Genomic DNA, 23,993 nt, shown 5'->3' on the forward strand with positions numbered 1-23,993 from the left:
TGCCCATTAGCCTGGAGTATATACCTAGTGAGGCACAATACTTCTGCTTCAATTTATTTAACAGTTTTAAGGGAAAATTCAGGCTTCTAGTTCTCCTGAAAAAAATTTTTTTTGCCAAGATATACTATTCTAAGTATTTGTTTTGTCTAAAATTTAAAAATTAGGATTATGGTTTTTGATGGATTTCTGTACGTTTCTTTTAAATCTCTGTTTTATTTGTCATTGTGGTTCTTTTTTATTCCTAACAGTTTTCTTTTATCCCTTCTTTTGCTTTTTATCAGTCTTGCCAGTCTTTCCAAAGAACCCATTTTTAGAATCTTTTTTATCTTTTTTCCCCATCTTTTTTTTTTTTATCATATTTGCTGTTGCTGTTGACGTTGACTTCTGTGCTTATCTTTGTTATTTCTTCCTTTTCTCACAGTAATTCTGTTGTTCCTTTTTTAACTTCTGCTATTGGTAGCTTAGCTTATTAATTTCCAGGTATTTTTCTTTTTCTGCACTTTCTGTATTATTATATTTGACCATTAACATATTTTTAGAGCTCCACATATTTAGAAATTTAAAAACACACTTCTGAGTCACTGATAGCTCAAAGAATAGAATCATAGTTGAATTTAAAGAACATTTACAATTGAGTAACAATGGGGGTATTGAAACTTGGGGGTTATGGTAAAGTCACATTTTTATTTTTAAAAATTTTTTTTTTAAGCGTTTATTTATTTTTGAGACAGAGACAAAGCATGAACGGGGGAGGGTCAGAGAGAGGGAGACACAGAATCTGAAGCAGGGTCCAGGCTCTGAGCTGTCAGCACAGAGCCCGACGCGGGGCTCAAACTCACAGACCGCGAGATCATGACCTGAGCCGAAGTCGGCCGCTTAACCGACTGAGCCACCCAGGCGCCCCATAAAGTCACATTTTTAAAAACCAGAGCCATTTGGGGCTCCTTGTGCCAGTGAGCCAACAGGCAGAGAAAGGAGTCACTGTAATGAGTGGGGCTATTGATGCCTATTGCCTGAGGGGAGATTAAGTTGTTTCTACACAAAGGAGGTGATATCTGGAACTACAGTGATTCGTGTGTGTGCTTATATTATTTCCTTACCCTCTAGTCTTGGACAGTGGAATACTGAGGCAACTCAATAAAGACAAGACTTCCAAGAACTCAGATCCCATAGAATGAAGTGTTGGGTCATTCCACCAAATAAAGGCCCCTATCTGGCCAGTGTGCTGGCAGAGAGTAAGGGAACAATGAAATGAATAGTGGAAGGAAATAGTTTGAGCTACCAGTTTAGAACCTATGACCTATGACTGTAACAACCACATGTGTGTTATTTAAATCAACACCTCCCCCGCCCCATTTTATATAAAGAATACCTGTGTCAGTGAATGTTTTAGGTTTCAGTTGGGTGTATGTCTGTGTTGATATTGCCCTACAGTGATATTGTGGCTGATGAAACTTTCCACATTCCCCATCCAGGGGGCATGGAATTTTCACCTGGGTGAAGGAAAAGAGAGGCAAAATAGGTAGATTGTGCCAGACATCTTCATTTGCCCATTCCTCTCTACTCTGTGTTCTTCTCTACCCTGCTTTCTGCCCTAGGGACCTTACCTGAGTGGATGATAATAGCCTAGTACTCTGGCTTCCAGGTAGTTCTGGCCATGGGGAAACACTCTTTCTGGGGGAGATCAGAGGGAGGGAGGGAGGAGGAAGAGGATAGGGTATTTATTTCTCTCATTCTTTCCCTGAAGGGTTACTGTGGGTTATGTCCACCAAGCAAAGGTCACTGTGCCTCTCAAGGTGGCCCTCTGCACACAACTCTCTCCTTCCAAGTTTTATAAACACTTCCTCATTTTATTCCTATGGACCCAGGAATGTAACAGGTCTGTAGTCCTATCTCCGGGATACTGAGCCATTCTTTCTAGTTTCCCACATGCCGCATCTACCTTTGCAAGTAGTTTCTTTATTAAACACTCCTTGGATCATCCTAATTTGAGGATGCCATCATTTTCCTATTGGATACTTGATGAGTCAGGAATAGGATTCTCAAATGAAGAAGCAGCATTGCAATTGATGCTCTTTTTAGTGAGTATCTGTTAACTTCGATTTCTTCCTAAGAAGTCTATTTCTAGTTGGGCAGTTTGCCATTTTACCTTCTACACGTTACTAATTGCAGAATGTTCAAGGCTATTCCCCGATCACAAATATTCACCACCTTGGCAAGGGGCATGATTTCATCTGTGTCCCTCATATCATCAGCACCTTCATGGTCACGGTCAACTCTTATCTGTATGTAACACCACTTCAGGAATTTCCCCATCACGCCAAGAATGAATGATAGATGAACCATAGAGTTTACCATTTCTTTGACATCATCTCCTCATTACTTCCATTTTAGGCTGATAAACTTCTTGTGCAGGTACGAAGTCTGATATTACTATCTTCTCATCAGTCACATAAAAAGTCTCCCAAGCCCTTATAGGCAGGTTCATTTTTCAAATACCGCTGTAGACAGCAGTTCTGTCGAGTGTCTGGGAATTGTTGATTTGTGATCATCATTGCAAGCACGGGCAACTGTGTAAATAACATTCTTAAGAGTAAATTCTTTTTAAGAAGTCATGGAGTCTTAGGCTCTGTGATTATAACAAGCGCACAGCACAGTCTGAAAACAAAAAGTGTTTATCTTTGCTCTAAAATTCTTTGTACTCGGGCACATCTCACTGGGGAGACATAAAAGCTGAAACAGTGGTTTTCGTGAGAAGCTCAGGAAGGAGGCGTGCAGAGCAGTTTTCCAGAAATGATGATAACATCTTATAATTCTTTTTTTCCAATCTAGAATGCCTGCAGTGAGTTTGCACCCCTGGTGCAAAGCCATTACTAGTCAATCAGAAAACAATTCTTTGGTTACCCCTGTTGCCTTGTTTGCATGATAATGAACAGCAAGTTGTATATACTTTTCCAAGATGGCACATGTTGGCTTTTTCCCGGTTAGTTCCAAAAGTATCCTGTGTGTACCTGCAGCCCTTTGCATACCAAGAAAAGTCCATAGGGTGTAACCAACTGGTGGGTCGTCATCAGTTTCCTCCCCACTGTCAACTGATCAAAGTTCAAAGTTCAAAGTGTCAAAGTTCCAGTCAGTTAATATCATAGCAACCCCCCTAATGCAGTTTTCAGCAGCTTGGGTATCAGCAAAAGTTTTTTTACCTCCGATTTTGACATTTTGGTACTTCAGTTAACATAAAGTCAAAACTAAAGGAAAAAAATCACACCTCCTCTCCAAAGCAACAAAGTATACCAGTGTGGCTGGTAAGCGTAGCTATCTGTTTAGGGTCAAGGGCTGTCACTAAATTTATGCAAAAAAAGACTGTGGGTCTGTAGAGACATCCCCTTCCCTGACACTAAGCTGTCTTTGGCTTGGCAATTGTCAGGAATATCTTCTTGTATACTTTTTGCTTTCGACATTTCCACATCCTTAGATTTTATGTGAGTCTCTCATGTGTATGACAGTTACATGGACTTAGTTTTTAAAAACTCTAATCTGACAATCTCTTAATTGGTGCATTGAGTCCATACACGTTTCAAGTATCAAAACGATGTATTTGGACAAGTGGCTTTTGAAATCTACCTCTTTTTTCCTCTTTCTTGTCTCGCCTTTTTTTTTTAAGGTTTTCTTTTTAAGTTATCTCCACACCCAACATGGGGCTTGAAGTCACAACCCCGAGATCAAGAGTCCCACGATCCCCTGACTGAGCCAGCCAGGCGCCCCATTTCTTGCCTCTTTTAAATTGATTTCCTTTTTTCTTATTCATTTTGATGTAAATGAAATACATACGTTCTCTTTCTAGTCTTTGGATAATTTTCATTGAAATTTTACCATGCACGCTTAATTTGGCAAAGCCTAATGTTAAACAAATTTTAACTCTGGTTATGGATAGTGTAAGCACCTTGGAACGCTTTAATTCCACCTCTCCCAGTACATGTATGATTATTATCATCCAGTATTTTAATTCTGTCCTTTTTTAACCATGGAAATGAGAAGTTATTATTCACTTATATTGAGAATATTTATTTGAATTTATATGCATGTGTATCTCAGGATTCCATCAGAGAAGCAGGACCACTAGGAAAAGGGTACGAGAGATTTACCTTGAGGATTTAATCTTCTTCAATCATGGGAGCTGGTTAAACCTTAAATTTGTTTTATTTTTAATTTTTTTAACGTTTATTCATTTTTGAGAGACAGAGAGAGACAGAGCATGAGAGGAAGAGGGGTAGAGAGAGGGAGACACAGAATCAGAAGCAGGCTCCAGGCTCTGAGCTGTCAGCACAGAGCCCAACGCAGGGCTCGAACTCACAAACCGCGAGATTGTGACCTGACGAATTCGGATGCCCAACCGAGAGAGTGAGCCAGGTGCCCCTGGTCAAACCTTCTATATGATGCTGCTGTATCTGTGTCCGGTCGAGTGATGAGGGCTGTCAAAGACAGAAGATGCATGTGCCGTGAGAGAAGCAAGGACAAACAGGAACCCAAAGAAACTGGTGCCCTGTGGCAGGGAGCTAAACACACACCCAGCCCGGGATCGAGAACCTGACACTGAGCATGTTACCAAGAAGCCTGCTGTCGTTTTCAGTGTTGTTCTTTTGTGGCCATTGCAACATTGTCTCACTGCTTCCGGGATCTTCTCTTTGACTTCTGTGTTCTGAATTTCCAAAGCGTGAAGCAGCACAGAAGGACCCGTGTGCATGAACTGCAGTGGCATCTCTGGACTAAAAAGAAGTTCCTGCTGCTTTGCGCTCCCCTTCTGAATCTCTTGCGCCACGTGTCTTAGGGGCCGCACCGTCTGGATCCACACGGGGAAGGACATTCTGGGAAACACGGTTTCAGCTTGGCTCAGTCAATGCAAGACGAATCCACGATACTTACCGCTGCTTTTGCTTATCATGTGTTCATGCAGCTCAGCCCGTCCCTCGAGGATCCGCTGTCTTCTTCCTGAGGAATGTACTTGAAAGATACTTTGAGGGGCGCCTGGGTGGCTCGGTCGGTAACGCGTCCAACTCTTGATCTTGGTTCAGGTCATGGTCTCGCGGTTCCTGGGTTCGAGCCCCGTGTTGGGCTCCGTGCTGATAGTGCAGAGCCTGCTTGGGTCTCTCTCTCTCTGTCTCTCTCTCTCTCTGCCCCTCCCCTGCTTGCTCTCTCTCTCTCTTTCCCAAAAATAAATAAAGATACTTGTATTTATTTTTAAAGTTTATTTATTTATTTATTTATTTATTTATTTATTTATTATTTGTTTAGTCCCCATCAGCTCAGGGGGCAGTGTTGTAGACTTTGTAGTCATCCTTCTGGGTGACATGTAGCTTCCAGGAAAAGAGATGCTTCTGGGAGGGGAGACCTCGGGCCTGTCTCACCATGAGCGCCACATCCTCATCTGAAAGCAGCCGAACGAGGTCCCCCTCGGCATCCCGGTAATTGAGGGCGATGTCCTCCCTCTGGAACTCCTGCCTGGGTGGGAATGGTCACGGTTAATAAGAGGTCCAGCGGCCTTAGGCCGAAGCGTAGGGACAGAGAGAGGGGGCTGACGGAGGTTTAAAGCCAGGATCTAAGAATCTGAAGGGGTCAGAGGTTGGCACAGGCCTTATCATCCATGGGGTCCAACCTCCCACTGCACAGATGGGGACACTGAGACCTACAGGGGAGAAGAGGCTTTCGCCACAAATTCGTGGCACGGCCTGAAGTGCCTTGTGTATAAATGTGAAGAGTTAAGAACCGACGTGAGGCCGAGGGGTGGGTTTGGCCGGGCACAGAGTAGAGAGCATAAAGCCCCCAAGAGCTGTGTGCCGCCGTGGAGGAAGGTCTCTTGAGGGACTGGGACTGTCTGACGTGGGGTGGACCTGGCTGGCGAAAGTGACAAGTGATGTAACCTTTAAAAAAATATTTTTAATGTTTATTTAGTTTTGAGAGAGAGAGAGACAGACAGACAGCAGAGCGTGAGCAGGGGAGGGGCAGAGAGAGAGAGGGAGACACAGAACAACCCGAAGCAGGCTCCAGGCTCCGAGCTGTCAGCACAGAGCCCGACGCGGGGCTCGAACTCACGTGATATAACCTTCCTATGGGAAATACGACAAAGGGATGGGAGACCTAACAGACTTGCCAACACCTTAATTCCGAAATTCCACCCCTAGACACTCATCCTGAGGGGACTATCGGGCAGATCACCAAACGCAAGAACCACAGCATGATTTGTGGGCGTAAGGAAGCGGGGGTAACATAAACAGCCGAGGAGGGGTGGCTGCATTCATTCTGGCGCACCCCCAGAATGACACCACGTGGCCAGCTAACGCCACATTTAGGGGGTGGCGATGTGCCCTGGAGACATCTGAATGCGCGCCTAATGATGAGCGGAGCGATGCTCGAGGTGATTCTGCTTCTTTATACCCTCCTGCCATTTCTGACGTTAATTACATGTATATGTGTATATATATATGTATATGTATATGTATATATGTATATGTATATATATGTATATGTATATATACATATATATGTATATGTATATATACATATATATGTGTATATGTATATATACATATATATGTATATGTATATATACATATATATGTGTATGTATATGTATATGTATATGTATATAAATACATATACATGTAATTAACAGGAATGACTCTCATGGTCGGGAGTCGACCGATGTTATTTCCATTCTGTAAAAGAAGGGTCCGTGGACACACTGGACCTTGGGAGGTGGTGGTCCTCTCTGCTGGCGGAGGCCCCAAGCCCCCAGGTCTTTTGCCAGCTGGCTCTAGCCGCAAATCCGCACTCACAGGCCGTGTGACCTCGTCTAAGGCCCCGTACGTCTCTGCGGACCCCCGCTCGGCTCTGTCATGGGGAGCTGACATCTGCCCTGCGGGGCTGGGCTGGGGCCGAAACAAGAAGGCAAAGCAGATGAACCTTAACACACTGCGTTTGCCCCTCTGTTCTCTCCTCCGGGGTCTCTGACGCCCCCCCCCCCCCGCCACCCCGTCCCCCTCCAGCCACTCACCTCATGAGCCGCAGCAAGTCCTTGAATAGCGGAGTGCTGCTGAGGTCTTCCTCCACCGCGATGTCCCTAAGGGGACAACAGGCAGTGGTGAGAGGGCATCAGGCCGGAAGAGGGACATGGGAACGAGGCTGGCGGGACCCCTCTGGGTCTTGGCATCCTGTTACTGAGTCATGGCTTATCTGGAGCCCCTGGAGGCTTTCAGTTGGGTGAGGGGAGAGTGCAATGCGGGGGGCTGGGGTGGCGGTGGGGAGGGGCAGGGAGGGTGGACAGGCCACGAACTTGGTGGTGCTGATGGTGTCCTCATAGTAGTAACAGCGGAGCCAGTTGGTGGGGTCGTCTTCCTCCGGGAAGTCCTTGAGGATCTTCACGAACGACTGTGGGAAGATGCCCGTGGCTCCCCGGACGGTGCCCTGAGGAGGGAAGAAGGGGCCGCCTTGACAGTGGGAAGGGAGACAGCAGCGCCCAACTTCGAGCCCCCTCCCCCCACCTGGCACCCTTGTGATTATGCAGACGAGGTCATATGCAAAGGTAGGAGAATAAGTGACCCAGGTCACCGTGCTGTTGACCCCAAGAAGACTTCTATTTCTGTCCCAGAATAGAACAATAGTCAAGATCTCGCTTCATCTGGAAAGCTGCTTTCACCTAATTCGGTCATTGGTTCACAGACGTCACCAGCACCAGCCAGGTGGCACACTCTGGGCACTCAAGATGGCGGGTTCGGGGCGCCTGGGTGGCTCCGTCGGTTGAGCGACCGACTTCGGCTCAGGTCATGGTCTCACGGTTCATGAGTTCAAGCCCAGCGTCGGGCTCTGTGCTGATGGCTCAGAACCTGGAGCCTGCTCTCTCTCTGCCCCTCCCCCACTCATGCTCTGTCTCTCTCTGTCTCAGAAATAAATAAACATCAAAAAAACTTAAAAAAAAGAATGGACGGCGGGTGCTTGCCCTCCCTCTGGGAGCCACATTATAATGGGGGGTGACAGTCAATGTGCAGGGACCTTGGTGAGCTCCACGCTGAGCCAATGGCCACGGGTGTTAAGGAGGAAAACAGAACAGAGGAGGGAGATTAAGGGGTGTGGCTCTCTTCGCTCATTCCTGCACCGAGCGCCTGCTCTAGATCAGACTTCCAGAACTCTCTCTCCGCCCAGGTTTCTCTCCTGAGCTCCAGGCCAAGACCCAGCCACTGCCACATGTTCTCTTAATCTTGACAAGCCTTTGGAAGAGACATCATCCACATCCCGTTTCACAGACATGTAAACTGAGGCTCCAAGTAGTCCCCCTCGCTCCTCCCCTGACCCTCCCCTTGACCTGAGGCCAGAAGTCAGCCAGCATACTCACACACAGAACTTTTCAGAAAACAGGAAGGCAACAGACATTTTCTGGGTCTGGAGAGTGGCCAGCAATGCCCAACAGCTGTAAGAGCCGCTGAGTCCCGAGACACGGCTCCAGGACGGGGGCTAAGATCAAAGCTGCCAAGTCGGCCAGATCAATGGTCCTTGCCCCTGTCTAGCTCCTGGACACCAGTGACCCTCCCCTCCCCCTCGAGAACTCCCGGGGCCCGTTCCACAATGTCCTTCAGACGCCCCCCGGCCTCAGGAGCCTCGACCAAAGGGAACTTTGTTTAAGGGCAGCAGGATCCAACCGGAATGGCCAGAAGCAGGCCAGGACCTCCCATCTCCATCCACCAATCATCCCTGGGGGGGCCCCACATGCCACCTGCGGGGACGAAGCAACAGTCAAGACGGACTCTGGCGTCAGAGTCTCATTTCACTTTCCCAGCAGCCCCGGCACCGGCCAGATGCCACACGTGGAGGCCCTCTGCGGGCCAAGCCCCGAACAGCTGCGCCTCGGCCGGCCCTCCCAGGACCGCTAGGAAGAAATTGCCAGCTCTCTCCATTTACGGAAAAGGAAACCACAGGGTTGAGCAAGGTTCCCAGGGACGCAAAGCTAGTTAAAAACAACTAGGAAAGGACACCAGGCAGGCCGACCCCGGAGCTTACGCTCTATATCACTCTCTCTTCTTGCCGCACGACGGTTAGGACAATTCCCCCAGACGACCCACTAGCGCGTCCCAGTGGCGGCTGATTTTGCAACCTCCCCCACCCCGAGCCAAATGTCTGGAGGGATCTGACTGTCATCTGCAGGGGTGCTGCCCGCATCTGGTGAGCGGAGGCCAAGGATGCGGCGGAACGCCCTGCAGGGCACAGGATGGCCCCACGCCAATCTGGCCCCAAATGTCAACAGCGCCACCGGGGAGAAACCCTGCGATAGACCAAGACAGTCGTCGGTTCAGTAGGTCAACCGACTGGCCTGGAGCAACTGTCCTTTGGGGTCAGAACCGAAGGCAGGTGTGGTCTCCGGGATCTTTTGTTGAGCTCACACACCTGCCTCCCCGTGGCGGTGTTCCTCGGGCTGCCTCCACCCAGCTGCTCGGACTTCCCGGGTGACCCTCAGACGGCATCTCTTCCCTGGGGCCTTCCCTGACCCTGTCTCCTCTGACCCCCGCCAGGAGACCCGAAACAACATCATCTCCAGCCTCACCCCCAACCTCACCTCCAGCCAGTCTTTATTGATCCGACTCAGAAGGATGATCACATCTCCAGCTTTGAAATTCAGCTCCAGTTTGCTGTTCCCAGTGAAGTCAAACAGGGCCTGGGAGAAGAGTGGAGTAAGGCGGGACGGAGGGAGCACTCCGTGAATCCCTACTACCGTGCTCCACACGCCTCAGGGTCCCAGTGAATGGTTGAGGAGACTGGCTCAAGGAGGATAAGTGACTTGTCTGAGACCACTCATTTGTTCATGGAGGAACCAGGATCAGAAGCCAGGTCTCTCTGACTCCAGAAGGTGCTCCTGGTGGGATGAGCGCAGACAGGCAAGCATCCAAACCCCCGGGGTTGAGCACCTTCCTCGGCCACCCAGTGTGGGCCCCAGTCCACACTGTTTCCACACGTGTGTCATCAGGGAGCTGTGAGCTCCTTGAGGGCAGGGCCTTGTGTGAGTCATTTCTGAGGCTTTAGTCCCCACCCCAGACCAGGGTGGGGCTGGTCTGGAGGAGGTCAGGAAAGCTTGCTGAATGGATGATGGATGGCCGCCTTCCCCTCATGCTCCCCATACCAGCTCCTGTCAGCTGGGCCGGGCGCCCTCGGGGCTAAGGCCGAATCCCCTCCTGCTCCCAGCACCCAGCCCCGTCCTAGGCACACAAAGGGCACCCAGAGTGGGGGCACAGTGGCCGAAGGTGGAGCCCAGAGGTGAGATGGGAGGCCTGGCCCCGGGGCCGGGGGGGTTACCTCTGCTCTCGGAGCGGCCATGCGGTCAAAGAGGGCGCCTGGTGGGGACTCACTCTTGCTGTGGAGAGAGAAGGGAGGCCTGTCAGCCCTCCTGGTTCTCTCAGGGCCTGGCTCCCTGCTTCTGTGCCCAGAGGAGCCCCTCATCAGGGGTGGGAAAGGCGGGGGAGGGGGAGGATGTCAAAAATGCAGCTACAATTGCTCCTCTGACCATCACACTCACTCCCTGGTTCCCGCTGTCGCTGGGGGGAGGGATTGTATCTCCTTTTGTGGGCCAGGAAACAGAGGCTCAGCAAGGAGGTGGGGAGGAAGACACACATTTGCTTAGTGCTCTAACTTACCAACGCTTTCACATCTGTTCTTCGTACTACTCCCCACCCCCAACCTCTAATTTTTCAACCAAGGAAAGGGGTTGGAGAGGTGCACTGCTCCAGGGCTCTGGGGGCAGGGCCACACGGCTCAGGTGACATTGAGACCATGCCTGCCTCCGTGCGTGGGGAGATGGCCAGGCACCAAGAGGACACTCAGAGATACCGGCCTAAGGAGGGAGGGAGGAGCTGGGAGGGAGGCCAGGGCTCAGGAGCCCTGTCCCTGGAATTCTTAGCAGCAGCAGAAGCCTGGCTTTCGAAACCCAGCCTTATTTCAGTGGCTTGGATTCTCCATGATTATTTCCTGGTGAGGAGGGGGCTGGAAGGGAGTAGCGGGCTGTTTGGAATCAGAGAGGGAGCAGCAGCGCCCCCCTGGGGACCAGTGTGATACACCAGGAGCTGCAACGGAGTGCGTGGGGGGGGGGCAGGGCATCCCAGGAAAGGCTCTGAGAAGATCTGCAGAGAGAGCAGCTCCTCCTTTCCCTCCCTCTCCTCACTCTCTCCAGGCACCCAGAGCCCTGCAGCATCCCCCATGGGTGCTGTGGCTCCAAACTCTCCCTGTCAGTGGTCCAGCCCCTGTCCTCCGGTCCGCCCTGTCACACACATCAAAATGCACCCGCCTCCTATCCCTCCAGGCCCTGCGCTTGGTTTTCCAGGCTCATCTAACCACCTGAACATCCTGGGGTGTTCAGGGATAGAACTGATCTCTGGTTCTTCTCTTCCTCCAGGGAAAAGAAGTACCTTTGCAGCAGGGGCATCTGGGGCAGAGATCCTGGTTAAGAGGAGGTGGCCCAGGGCTCTGGCCCAGAGAGCTCAGGGGCTGGTCACTTACACTTTCCGGGTGCGTGGCCGGAGCCTGCGCAGCGCCTGGGGTACCTGCTCCGCGTCATAGGATGACTGGTAGAAGAAGATCCGGACGTCCTCGTCCATCAGCACCCAGATGGGAAGGCTGAGGAGGCTCTGTGTTGGAGAGAGGAGACAGCACAGGTGGGTGGTCAGCAGAAAGGTCTGGACATCCCAGCCTATCTGCTCCATCCCCGTCCCCCACACTGGTCCCCGCCCCCCCTCTATTAACGCTGGCTCTGCCCAAGCACGGCAACAGGACACATTTCATTTCGTCCAAGACGTGTAACATCTCATAAGCTTTACTCCTGGGCTTGAGATCAGGAGGGGACCAGCTGGCTTGAGAACAGTTCATTCGGAAAGACCTTAAAGGCCTCCAGACACAACAATGGTGACGACAGGTACGATGACGTGGCGGTGACTGTCCAGGAACTGCGCTCAGTGCCACACCACATGGCTTCGCCCCATCTCATAAAAAGCCTGAAAGTTAGTGTCAGGGAGGTTAGGGGACCTGCCCAAGGCCCCCTGGCCTGGCAAGCGACAGAGCTGGGGCCCCCAGAGCCATCTGCCACCGACGCCCATCCTCGAGATGAAAATGAGACGATAGTGGGAGGAAGGATGCCTCAAATGACCCAAACCAACCACAGTTGGTGGCATTACAGCCTAAAAAATGCTTTCTGATACTTCATCTCATATCAGAGTTGGGGAAACTGAGGTTTGGAGAAGCAAAGTGCCCGACCCAGTTGGCAGAGCTGGGAAGGCGAGGAGTCGGGACTCTCACTCCATCTGATGCTGGGTACACTGGCCACAACGCAAAGGTCCTAAGGCTGTGAGGACGCAGAGGACCCAGAATCTGGCAGGGTCATCCCCCCCCCCTCAAGCTGGACAACGCATAGGTCCCCAGGAGCTCTGTGGTCAGCTTTGGGTGCCATGGCTCCAGAGGCACCCAGCCCCCTCCCGAGAATCCCATTGAGGCAGCAAGATGGGGAGGGGCCAGCAGGAACCAGGAACCAGGTTCCAGAGGAACCAGGACTGCAGAGCGTAGACAGGACACAGCTGTCACATGGGGAGGGCTGGGAGGCAGCCCAGAGATGGGTTTAAGGGTACAGACACTGAGCCAGGCCACCCCTGGGATCAAGTCCCACTCACCAGCTGGGTGACCCTGGCCAAGCGTGCCTCCATATGCTCATGCATAAAAGGCGGATGCTAATAGCACCTGCCTTGTGGGGGGATGGTGTAAGGATTAAAGAAGTGAACAGGTGCACAACGCTTACAACACGACCGGGCATCTAGCAAGAGCCCCATCAAAGTTGGACATGACCATCGCTGCTGTTACTTCTATCACAACGTAGCACGGAGGGCGAAAGCACAGCCCTGGCGTCCCAGAGACGTGAGTTCAAATCTCAGCCCTCCTCTCTGGCTGCTCTATGGCACCCGATGCGTGGCTCCACCTCTCGGTGCCTCCACTCCCCCGTCTGTAAATAGGGATAATAGCATCCAACTCACAAGTGACTGAGGGAGGTAAATCAGCCTGTTCGTCTACCCTACAAATGTATATCAAGAGCCTCCTGGCAAAGCGCCCCACAGCCTTCCAGGCAGGTGTCATTATCACATGATCCATATTCTCCACGCGGACAGTGGTGAGACAGCGGTGCAAGTTACAAGGAATCGGATTTTTCTAGTAACTGTCCAAGGAGATGAGCAGGGAAGAGTGGTAGTGAGCTCCCCAGCCCTGAACTGTAGCAGAGATTCCTGCACTGATGGGCCCCTGGGCTCTAAGGAACCAAATCACACAGAGATAGGCAGAGAGGGGACCCTCCAGCCCAGGTGTGCGACCAAGAGGCCCAGCTCCACAGCTTCATCCCTCCCCCCCCCAGAGCTCACCCCTCTCCTACCCTGCAGGAAGACAGGAGCCTCCAGCCACCCTGAGGGAGCAGGCGTCACAGCGCCCCCTTGAGGGGAGATGCCTCCGGTGCGGCAGCCGAGGGGCTTCCCACCCTCCCTCTTCTCTGCCCAGAGCCCAGGATTCCTGCAGCCACTGGAGAGGGCAGGGGTCACCTCCTCCTGCCTCCCACCTCCTCTGCGCTCCTCCTGCCGCTCACTCCGCTAGGAGTTATGATCTCTCACATTCTGGAAGCTCCCAACATCACTCCTCCCCCAGGAGACCAGAGAGCTGGAGGCACCGCCGCATTTCACAGGTGAGGAAACCCAAGCCCAGAGAGGATGAGTTACTTGGCCTAAATCACCCAAACGGTCAATGTCAGAGCGAAGACTGAAGACGCCTAGTTCCGTGCTCTTCAGCCATGAGAGCAGAAGAGGAGGGGGAGGCCTCACTGACTGTGAGGGGTCCTCTGTGCTAGGAGGAGGGCTCCCCTCTGGAGTTTCCTAAGGTTGCCATCAAGCCGTGGCTTGGATGCCTTTAGTGACAGGGTGCTCACTACCTCATGAGGAAACCCGCCGCTTTCTTGCACAGCCCTGATTGGTAGAAGGGCTTTCCTAACCAGCCTGGTCTCAGCCTTCAAGATGTTTCTTTCTCTTTGCTTCCATCTCCTAGGGATGCAGACAATTTAAAGGTTGGGGAGTATCCAAGGGCACCTCGGCAAGGCTCATGAATGCAGCTAACACAAGCCCGTGCCTTGGCAAGGGAGGGCCTTTCTCCAGTTCATACAAAGGGGTCATGTGAGAGAGCTGGGGCCCCGTCCCTCACGCCTCCGTTACACAGGCCACGGTTCTGTGCTTTTGTGACCCACCTCTCCGTGTCCCCCACTGGGCAGCAGGTACCTCGGGGGCACACACTCGATCCTATTCAGCTCGCTATCAGGACACTTGGCACAGACATCAGATTGGTCGATTCACAGTGCGGTTCCTGTACCTTCTCCACTGCCTCTGCCCCACCCCCTGGAGCTCTGAGAACACAACCTATATCTCCCCCCAGGCCAGGCCTTTAAGGATTGAAGATGGGGGCCATTGGAGCAGGAGAAGCAACCCCACAGCTGTGCTCAGGGATGGTACATGGGCTACTTCCCTCTCTGTGCCCTTCCGGATGCTCTCCTAGGTGCCCTCCCTGATACCCTCCCAGGTGCCTTCCCAGATGCCCTCCCAGGTGCCCTCCCTGATGCCCTCCCAGGTGCCCTCCCTGATGCCCTCCCAGGTGTCCTCCCTGATACCCTCCGAGGTGCCTTCCCAGATGCCCTCCCAGGTGCCCTTCCAGATGCCCTCCCAGGTCCTCCCAGGTGCCCTCCCAGATGCTCTCTCAGGTGCCCTCCCAGGTGCCCTCCCTGATGCCCTCCCAGGTGCCCTCCCTGATGCCCTCACAGGTGCCCTCCCTGATACCCTCCGAGGTGCCTTCCCAGATCCCTCCCAGGTGCCCTTCCAGATGCCCTCCCAGGTCCTCCCAGGTGCCCTCCCAGATGCTCTCTCAGGTGCCCTCCCAGGTGCCCTCCCTGATGCCCTCCCAGGTGCCCTCCCTGATGCCCTCCCAGGTGCCCTCCCTGATGCCCTCCCCGGTGTCCTCCCTGATACCCTCCGAGGTGCCTTCCCAGATGCCCTCCCAGGTGCCCTTCCAGATGCCCTCCCAGGTCCTCCCAGGTGCCCTCCCAGATGCTCCCTCAGGTGCCCTCCCTGATTCCCTCCCTGATACTCTCCCAGGTGCCCTTCCTGATGCCCTCACAGGTGCCCTCCCTGATACCCTCCCATGTGCCCTCCCTGATACCCTCCTAGGTGCCCTCCCAGGTGCCCTCCCAGGTGCCCTTCCAGATGCCCTCCCAGGTCCTCCCAGGTGCCCTCCCAGATGCTCTCTCAGGTGCCCTCTCAGGTGCCCTCCCTGATTCCCTCCCTGATACTCTCCCAGGTGCCCTTCCTGATGCCTTCCCAGGTGCCCTCCCTGATGCCCTCCCCGGTGTCCTCCCTGATACCCTCCGAGGTGCCTTCCCAGATGCCCTCCCAGGTGCCCTTCCAGATGCCCTTCCAGGTCCTCCCAGGTGCCCTCCCAGATGCTCTCTCAGGTGCCCTCCCAGGTGCCCTCCCTGATGCCCTCCCAGGTGCCCTCCCTGATGCCCTCCCAGGTGTCCTCCCTGATACCCTCCGAGGTGCCTTCCCAGATGCCCTCCCAGGTGCCCTCCCTGATGCTCTCCCAGGTGCCCTCCCTGATACCCTCCTAGGTGCCCTCCCAGGTGCCCTCCCAGGTGCCCTTCCAGATGCCCTCCCAGGTCCTCCCAGGTGCCCTCCCAGATGCTCTCTCAGGTGCCCTCTCAGGTGCCCTCCCTGATTCCCTCCCTGATACTCTCCCAGGTGCCCTTCCTGATGCCCTCCCAGGTGCCCTCCCTGATGCCCTCCCCGGTGTCCTCCCTGATACCCTCCGAGGTGCCTTCCCAGATGCCCTCCCAGGTGCCCTTCCAGATGCCCTCCCAGGTCCTCCCAGGTGCCCTCCCAGATGCTCTCTCAGGTGCCCTCCCAGGTGCCCTCCCTGATGCCCTCCCAGGTGTCCTCCCTGATACCCTCCGAGGTGCCTTCCCAGATGCCCTCCCAGGTGCCCTCCCTGATGCTCTCCCAGGTGCCCTCCCTGATACCCTCCCATGTGCCCTCCCTGATACCCTCCTAGGTGCCCTCCCAGGTGCCCTTCCAGATGCCCTCCCAGGTGCCCTCCCTGATGCCCTCCCAGGTGCCCAGGCGGCACGGCCCCACGGTTACCTTCATGTAGGCGTTGAGGGCAGGAATCCGCATCTCAGCGATCTCCTGTTTCACACCCATGTACACTTTAGCTGAGGAAGTGCAAAGAGCTGTCCTGGGAGCCTGGCCCGAGCACATGGTCTCTGGGCCCCGAGCTGCACCGCCCCCCCCCCCCCCGAGACCAGGAACCCTCCCCACTGTCTCAGCGGCGCTCAAGAGGCCCCTCCAGTCCACACCGCCTTTCAGCTTGCTTTCAGCTGGGTTGCACTGTTTCCAGCTGATATTTTACTTGTTTCTTTACTGCCTGTTCCTACACACACACACACACACACACACACACACACACACACAATTCCTGGCTCCAAGAGAAGGGGAACTTTGCTTAGTTCTCAACTGGATCCCACGACCTAACACAGGGGTCCTCAACCCAGGCTACACATCGAAGTCACCCGAGGAGCATTTAAGAATCTCACTGTCATAGGACTCACCCGGGATTATTAAATCAGGGGCTCCGGGGGTGGGACTTGGGCATCAAAATTCTTGAACTTTTAGGGGGCTCCTAAGATGCCAATGAGGCCCAAATCAATCAATATTTGTTGGGTAGATGAAGGGGTCTTTCCTCAAAAGCAAGGCAGCGTGTTTAGGGGGATCGGGAAACAGATGATGGCTGACCCAAGACACATGTCCTCTCCAGGCGCCTTAGGCGGGCCCCCCCCCCCGGTAGAACCGTCTACCGGAAGAACTCCCACCGGAAGGTGAATGTCTGGCTCCTGCCACCCGTGAGATGGGCAGGAGCTGGTGTCCAGCTAGTAGTAGGGGGACAGTGACTGAGGTCTGGGGTCGGGAGGCGGCTGGGACTCAGCAGCAAGAAGGGAGCAGTTAAGGTCAGAGTTCAGATTACCTGGTTCGGGGGAGGGTGTCTGGAGGGGAGATGGCACCGCACAGAAGGCCCACCTTTCAAGGGGCAGCAGGGGGGACAGATTCTGTAAGGAGCTGGAGGAGCAGGGGTGAGGCTGGAAGTGAACTGGGAGAAGGCGAGAGTACCAGGAGGCCACGGATATGCTGTCAGGGGAAAGCCACACACAGAGAGGGGGACAAAGCGTGCTGGAGCCTGGGGGGGGGGGGGGGCGGGAGCAGGAGGGTCCCTGTCCCTGGCAGCCCCAGAGAAGTGATGGGCCAGGCGTGAGCAGAACTGGCTCTGAAGGAGGAAGAGAGAAGCCGGGGGGCCCCTGGGGGACAGCACCTGGCACCCTACACCCCTGCAGGGCTCAAGAGGGCAGGTGCTCCGTGGCCGGAGATTTGCGCCTGTCCGGGGTGCGGGGTACGCAGCCGGAGCCGGGAAGAAAGGCCAGGAGGCGAGGGGGGAGGGGACTGTCCAGAAACAGCGATGAGGTGCCCACGGCCTCCGGCCTCCGGGAGGAGAGGGGAGGAGGAGGGAGCGGAAGCTCCGGGAAACCGGCCCCAGAAGGGGCCTGCGGTCAGAGGGCAGCTCTCGGACCGGGGGAGAGGGGGCGCTCGCGAGTCCGTGGGATGGACAAGGCGGGGATGGCTGAAACAGGGTGGCCGCGAAGTCATCGGAGCACAGGAGGGCGAGGGCCGTGAGGCCGGAGGGGGCAGCCCGCGACTGCCGGGAGGGGCCTCGGACTGAAGGGTTTGCGTGGGGGCTAAATGGAGCTGGAGGGATCGGCGGCGGGTGGCGGCTGTGTCGCGGGGCCGGGCTCCCAGCTCCGCAGCCAGGGGCCTACCCGGAAGTGTGGGCAGGCTGCAGGTGAACGGGCTGGTCTTGTTCTCGGGCCCAAAGCGCTCCTCCAGCTTGCTCTGCAAGGCGTAGAACTGGCGGTAGCGGCGGTAGATGAGATACTTGGATCCTCCTTTAGTCTTCACCTCGATGACAAAAACCTGGAGAGGACACAGGCCAGGGTGGAGGGCGGCCAGGGCCAGACTGGGGGGAAGGGGGGCGGGGTTCGAAGGTGCTAGGATCAGAGCAGCGTTGCTCAACCTCGGTATCACACTGGGGGCCACCCTTCTCTGGGGGGGGGGGGGCTGTGCTGTGCACCCCAGGGTGCTGAGAGGCCTCTCTGGGCTCCGTCCCGCCGGTGACACTCCCCGCCCCCCACAAGTGGTAATCATCAAAAATGTCTCCAGGTATTTACTACCAGGGGCCCCCGGGTGGCTCGGTCGGTTAAGCGATCGACTCTGGGTTTCGGCTCAGGTCACGATCTCAAGGTTTGTGGGATCGAGCCCCGTCCCCGGCTTTGCGCGGACAGCGAGGAGCCTGCTTGGGATTCTCTCTGTCCCTCTCTTTCTCTCTGCTCCTCCCCTGCTCGCGTGTGCGCACGTGATTTCTCTCCCCTTCTCTCTCTCTCTCTCTCTGTGTATGTTTCTCTCTCAAAGTAAATAAACTTGAAAAAAAAAAAAACTAGTCTTACAAAAAGACATTTACTACCAAATGTCCCCTGGAGGCAAATCACCCTGTTGCAAAGCCCAGGGCTAGAAGTTAAGGGATGAGAGTTGGAGGTTTAGAGGTCAGAGGCCGAAGGTCAGGGTCTCTCTTACAAAGTAGCTGGTGAAGCCCCTCTTCTCCTCGATGTCGGCAATGTTGGCCGAGACGGCTACGTCATCGGGAAGCTGTTCAAAGTCGCTGAGGGAGGCGGGAGGGAAAGAAAGCCTGGTTACCACCTGCAGCCCGCCGGCCCGTCGCCTGTGTCAACACCCCTTCCGGGACCTGACCTTGAGAGTGAACCCGTTTGGAGAGGGGACCATATGCCAGCAGCCGTATCATAGTCTAGCAAATTGCTCTGTGGCTGCGCTATTCATCCAGGAGCCGCACATCGAGTCACGTCCTCCGGGTCTAGGCCCCGGGTCACGGGAGTAAACAAAGTCAGCACGTGTCCCACAGGGAGAATGGTTCATCCTGCCCAGCCTGGGGAGGAGGTGACGTTTGAGCCAGGTCCAGAAGGTCGTTGAAGAGAAGGTCGAAGGGGAATCCACCAGGGGAGGGCCTTCCAGGCAGTGGGAACAGCATATGCGAAGGTTTCAAGGCCCGAGGAGTGGGCTCGGGACTTCTGTGGGTGGAGTCAGCTGTGTGGAGAGGAAAAGGACAGAGGCCGGAGGGACAGAGCACCACTGTGAGGCCCTGCAGTGCCTCGGTGCAATGGAGAGACGATGGCGACAGAGCCAGACAGCGGGGACAGGCAGAAAGAACAGTCGCAGAGACACGACCCTCGGCAGACGCTGTCTCATTGCTGTGTCCCTTGCTTCCTCCTGCTAATCAAGCCCCAATTCTTTAGGGTGGCGGTGGGCCTGGCCTCAAGGTGACAGACCATGATTGGTCTGAGCCGCACCTCATAACCTCCTTCCTATTTTCCCAGCCGCCCTTGCAGCTGAGACCAGCCACGGGACCATTTCTGGCCAATGAGACCTAAGAGAAAATCTGGGGCAGGGGCCTCTCAGAGAGCTTTCACTTTCCTGATCCAGAGGAAGGGACGGGCCGGCAGGGATTCCTCTCCTTTCCCCTTCGGCCTGCCCTAAACACAGATGTGCCGTGGGGACCCACAGCAGCCATATTGCATCCATGAGGCAGAGACCCGAGGAGACCAAAGGAATTCTGGGATGCTGGTGCTGGGTCACCGAGCAGCTGTGGCCTACCTCTGGTCGTCTTGTCATGTGAAAAAAAATAAGCCCCTGTGTGTTTAAGCTACCCTCAGTTTCTCTGTGCCCAGCAGCCTCATACATTTCTAACAGACACACTACCAACTCGTGAGTCATTCCTGGCATACGGCCAGCAGGGTTTGGGGACTATTTGGATGCAGAGGTGAATGAAAGGGCAGGGTCAAGAGTGATGCCCACGTGTCACCCATATTCTGACGAGGATGAGTGGGAGGGGAGCAGGGTTGCTGGACTCAGTTCCGGGCACGCTAACGCGGGACTCTCTTGGGCTCCCAGGTCAAGGTCTGGCAAGAGCCGCTGTGGTTCCGGAGCTCAGAGGGCTTGAGCGTGGGTCTCTCTCTGCTGCAGCGGGAGAGGTTAAGAACCGCGTGCCCGTGACTCGCGGTAAAGATCCCCCTGGAAGAGCAAACCGTGAGCAGAGGGGGCCGAGAGGGACGTTGGAGGAAGAGAAAACAGCCAGCCAAGGGGACAGAGAAAGCAGCCAGGGGTCACAGAGTTCAGAGCAGCTGGGAGACAGGGTGGGAGTGGGGGCGGGGCGACCACTTCCGACGCCCTCAGAGGAGGTCAGTTTCTCAGTCTGCACACCCAGTCGCAGCTGCTGCTGGTCCCCATGGGGCCTGGGCTGCGTGGGACCTCCGGCTACCTCGGGACGCTGGTGGCTGCCATCGGGGATGGGGGGGGTGACTCAGGGTGACAATGGGCAGGCAGAGGAAATCCCCACCACTCTCTGAGCAGCTCAGTGACCACTGGCAGCCCCTCCCCCCCACTCACTTTCCACACATGCTCCCCCCCCCCCGCCCCCGCGGCCAACACCCTTGGGAGAAGCTGCTTCCTCCACTTTCTCCCTTGAGGCTGTGTGCTTCACGGGTAATTCATCTGCAATGCAATGGCAGGGGGACAGGAAGGAACCAGAGCGTAGAAATGGCTCTGGGCAGCGAATCGGGAAGGTTGGGTAACAGTTACTACACTTAACTGTTTCCTGAGCGTGTGCTACGCGCCAGATGCTCTCCTGACACCTTTTTACAGACAGGGAAACTGAGGCACACACAGAGGCTACGGAACCTGCCCAAGGAAATCGAGAGGCTGGGATTTGAGCCTAAGCGGTGTGGCTCTAGAATTCTGTTCCCAAACGCCGCCACCCTGCCCCTCATTTGCTGCCCCCGCAGCTCGCTGCAGGCACTTCGATAAATCCCAGCCCTCCTCCCAGCCTCAGTTTCCCCGTCTGAGGTACTAATCACAACAACAGCATCAGCAACGATAATAACAGCACATCCTTGTCGGCACCTAGGGGAGCTCAGACACTGTCCTAAGCACGTTAGGACGTGGCTTCTGGCTTCTGGGTCTCATGGACCCAGAGTTGGACGCGGAACGAATGATGATGTCATTTCAATGGTCAGAGAGGCCGGGAAGGAAAAGCACTCGGTGTTTTGAGCTGTAACAGAGCCGGCCATTATTATAGTCCCTCCGAGAATCGGCAGGGAAGCAGGCAAGAGAGCTTGGCAAGCAGGTACTTCGAAGATGGGACTTACGTCCACCAGAGAGAAGAGCAGGGCGCTCTACCCGTCGGAGGGCTCGGCTCGCGCAGACCGAGGGTAGTCAGGGAGGGCTTCCCAGAAGAAGTGGGGCTGCGCCAGCGGGAGACGAAGACCACAGGCAAGCTACAGGACCACAGGCAAGGGAAACTGAGTGCAAAGGCTCTAGGCAGGCAGGAGGGGGCAAGTTCAAGGAACTTCGGGGCAAGGGGCAGTTTGAGCACCGTTGGAACGCACAGCGAGAGGCAGAAAGGAAGGAGAGACGGAGCGAGGGAGACAGGCAGGGCCCATCACGAAGGCCCTGTGCCTTGCGCTGGGGGCGGGGCGGTGGGGGCGAGGAAGGGGTTACACTGGGACAGCATGGGCATCAGAGCGGGAAGGCGCGGGGGGGAAGGTGACCCCCGAGTCCCTGCTCGGCCATTGCCAGCGGAGACCTTGGGAAGACTCCCCTCTGTGCCTGGGCTCCTTCCTCCCTCTGTTAAACAGGGACCCCTGGAGGGTCAGGAGGTCTCATCTGTGACGAGCCCAGCCTGAGAGTCCCCACGAAAGCAGGGACCCTACTCGCTGCTGCACAGGGCCGCTCCCGTGTCTGTGTTTTAGCAAGTGCCCTGGGGGTCAGCATGGGAGTGACCCTACTGTGTGCAGGGGGCTGAGCCAGGAAGCTGTGCACCAGGGCAGAGTTGGGGGGCGGGGAGCAGCGATCCTGACTGGGAGTCACCTTAGAAAACCTGCTCCCCCGGAGACCTCAGCCGGGACCCCTCAGAGCTGAAGTCAACCCAGGGCCTTCTGGGGCCGGGGGATGCTCTGGGTTCATACGCACTCGTGTCGTTCGCGAAAAGTCCACTTTGGATCCCGGATGGGAGGGGGCTGAGGCCTGGACAGACCTTCAGGGGGCAGCTAGCTCGGGTTTTGTGGCTCCCGCACTCAGGAAGTGGTTAAAACATGTTTGTTGGGACCCATCTCACTACCCCAAGGCAGTCCTCTCCAACTTTGGATGTCTCAGGTCTTAGAAAGCCCGGCTGTACCCTTGCTTTCCCTTCGTGTCCTCTGCTCTGGCCTCAGGCACAGCACGTCCAGGGCATCCGAGGGGCAGGGAGGCCCAGGACCTGGCTCCATGGCCCCGAGAAGGGAGGGAGGCAGGCGCCCCTTCGTCCTCTGGGGAGGGTAAGGGTGGCTGGACAGAAACAGAGGATGGGAGGAAGGGAGCACAGTCTGGGGGGACCAGCTCTTTGGGGGGCGTCCTGTCTTCTGACACACGTACCCCAAGAAACAGGAAGTGCCACGAGCTTCACGCTGCAGCCACTTCCTGTGTGTTCAGCTTCCTCTCCAGTGAGAGCCGTGGAGGAAGAATCTGGAATCCGGTGGGAAAACCCAGCCCTTGCACCACCCTCCAAGCCCTTGCTTCTGCGACCCCTCCTTCAGCGCACACACAGACAAGCTTTCTTCTGACCTTCAGCCTTTGGAAATTCCACCTGTAACCCCAGACGCCGCCGTGGACCCTTTGCTGCCCGCTTGGACCCCAAATAAGCCCGCCCCATCACCGCCACCCAGCGTGCTTTTTTTCTGATGTCACCTGCTGCTCCCATCGAGGGCAGGAGCCACGCCCTGTGTCCTCGGGTCCCCCACAGCTCAGAGCACAGGCTTGCTGAGAGATGAAGCTAAGCCCTGATGAGGCCGGGTTCCATGTGACCCTGAGTAAGTACTTTATCCTCCTTAGTCCTCACCTTTTCTCATCTGTGCAATGACAGCACCCGGACCCGAAGGATCCCGGGACATTCTCCAGCTCAAAGGTGGTACATGCTGGGGATAGGGCAGTGACCAGGGGACAAATACTGTCACGGAGCCTGCTTCTAATGGGGATGCCAGGGAGACAGAAGCAAATGAGTGAGTGTAGAATGTCCTGCAAGCAGTTTAAGGACCGTGCGGAAAAAGGAAACCAGGCCGGCGGTCCGAGAGCAACGAGGGGGCTGTCAGAGAAGGCTTCTGGCATTTGAGCCAGGCCCTGGGTAAAGAGGAAGAAGCCAGATTCTGTGATTCTGTTTGAACAGAAGATGAAAAGCCATGCAAAGCAGTGAGCCCGGCCTGGGCCCCAGGACACCTGATCCTGTCCAGATGCGACACTCCTGTGTGACCCTGGGAAAGTCACTTCCCCTCTCTGGGCCTCGGCGTCTTCATCTGCGCCTGAGGGAAGTGAGCAAAAACTGGAAGGTTCCTTGAAAAACACTTCTAAGAATCTGCGTGGCCGAGCACTTGGGTTCTGACTCAGTTTCAGCCTCCTAACTTTTGACCTTGGTAATAAAGGGCTGCAGGAGGGTCCGCCTCTGTCCCCCAAGGCCTGCGAGGAACAGCGAGGAGGCCCGGGGAGGGCTCTGCCCCTGCACTCACCTCTCAGCCCGCAGCTGCTGGGCCACGGCCATGGCCGCCAGTGTTCCCGGGGCGTGAGTGGCAAGGGTCTCTCACCCAGGCAGGCCCAGGCCGCGTTCACCTCTCTCGCCTCTAGCCACCCTGCGTCTCTGCTGTGGTCCCAGGCGGTCCCAGGAGACGGCCCTGGGGAGGCCTCGCCCCTGCTTCTGTCACTTAGAAG

The 23,993-nt window shown here is 55.3% G+C and overlaps 1 protein-coding gene across 2 annotated transcripts; it reads right to left on the bottom strand.

Moving 5' to 3' along the window:
• Positions 1-4,178: 4,178 nt before the first annotated feature.
• NCF4 (neutrophil cytosolic factor 4) lies at positions 4,179-23,993 on the bottom strand. Of its 2 annotated transcripts, XM_053895137.1 has the most exons (11): positions 23,795-23,993; positions 18,765-18,849; positions 17,954-18,107; positions 16,230-16,300; positions 11,530-11,657; positions 10,333-10,390; positions 9,599-9,697; positions 7,328-7,458; positions 7,049-7,114; positions 6,831-6,923; positions 5,384-5,496 (listed from the first exon to the last, which is right to left on the bottom strand). In XM_053895137.1, the coding sequence occupies exons 1-10, from the start codon at positions 23,824-23,826 to the stop codon at positions 6,848-6,850; spliced, it is 900 nt and encodes a 299-aa protein (XP_053751112.1). In that variant the 5' UTR covers positions 23,827-23,993; the 3' UTR covers positions 5,384-5,496; positions 6,831-6,847. The 2 variants fall into 2 exon arrangements, with proteins under 2 accessions (XP_019302340.1, XP_053751112.1); XM_019446795.2 differs by lacking the exon at positions 6,831-6,923 and having other exon boundaries at positions 4,179-5,496; positions 23,795-23,992.

This window comes from Panthera pardus, unplaced genomic scaffold (genome assembly GCF_024362965.1).
Source record: "Panthera pardus isolate Hobbes unplaced genomic scaffold, ASM2436296v1 HiC_scaffold_6, whole genome shotgun sequence".
Lineage (NCBI taxonomy): Eukaryota > Metazoa > Chordata > Mammalia > Carnivora > Felidae > Panthera > Panthera pardus.

Bases quoted from the DNA above. Each gene is read 5' to 3' on its own strand.
- NCF4 (XM_019446795.2), bottom strand. From the start codon at position 23,826: ATGGCCGTGGCCCAGCAGCTGCGGGCTGAGAG. The intron at 18,108-18,764 runs GTAAGAGAGACC...TGTCCTCTCCAG, and splicing joins GGGGCTTCACCAGCTACTTT to GTTTTTGTCATCGAGGTGAA. The intron at 7,115-7,327 runs GTTCGTGGCCTG...TTGTCCCCTTAG, and splicing joins GACACCATCAGCACCACCAA to GGACATCGCGGTGGAGGAAG.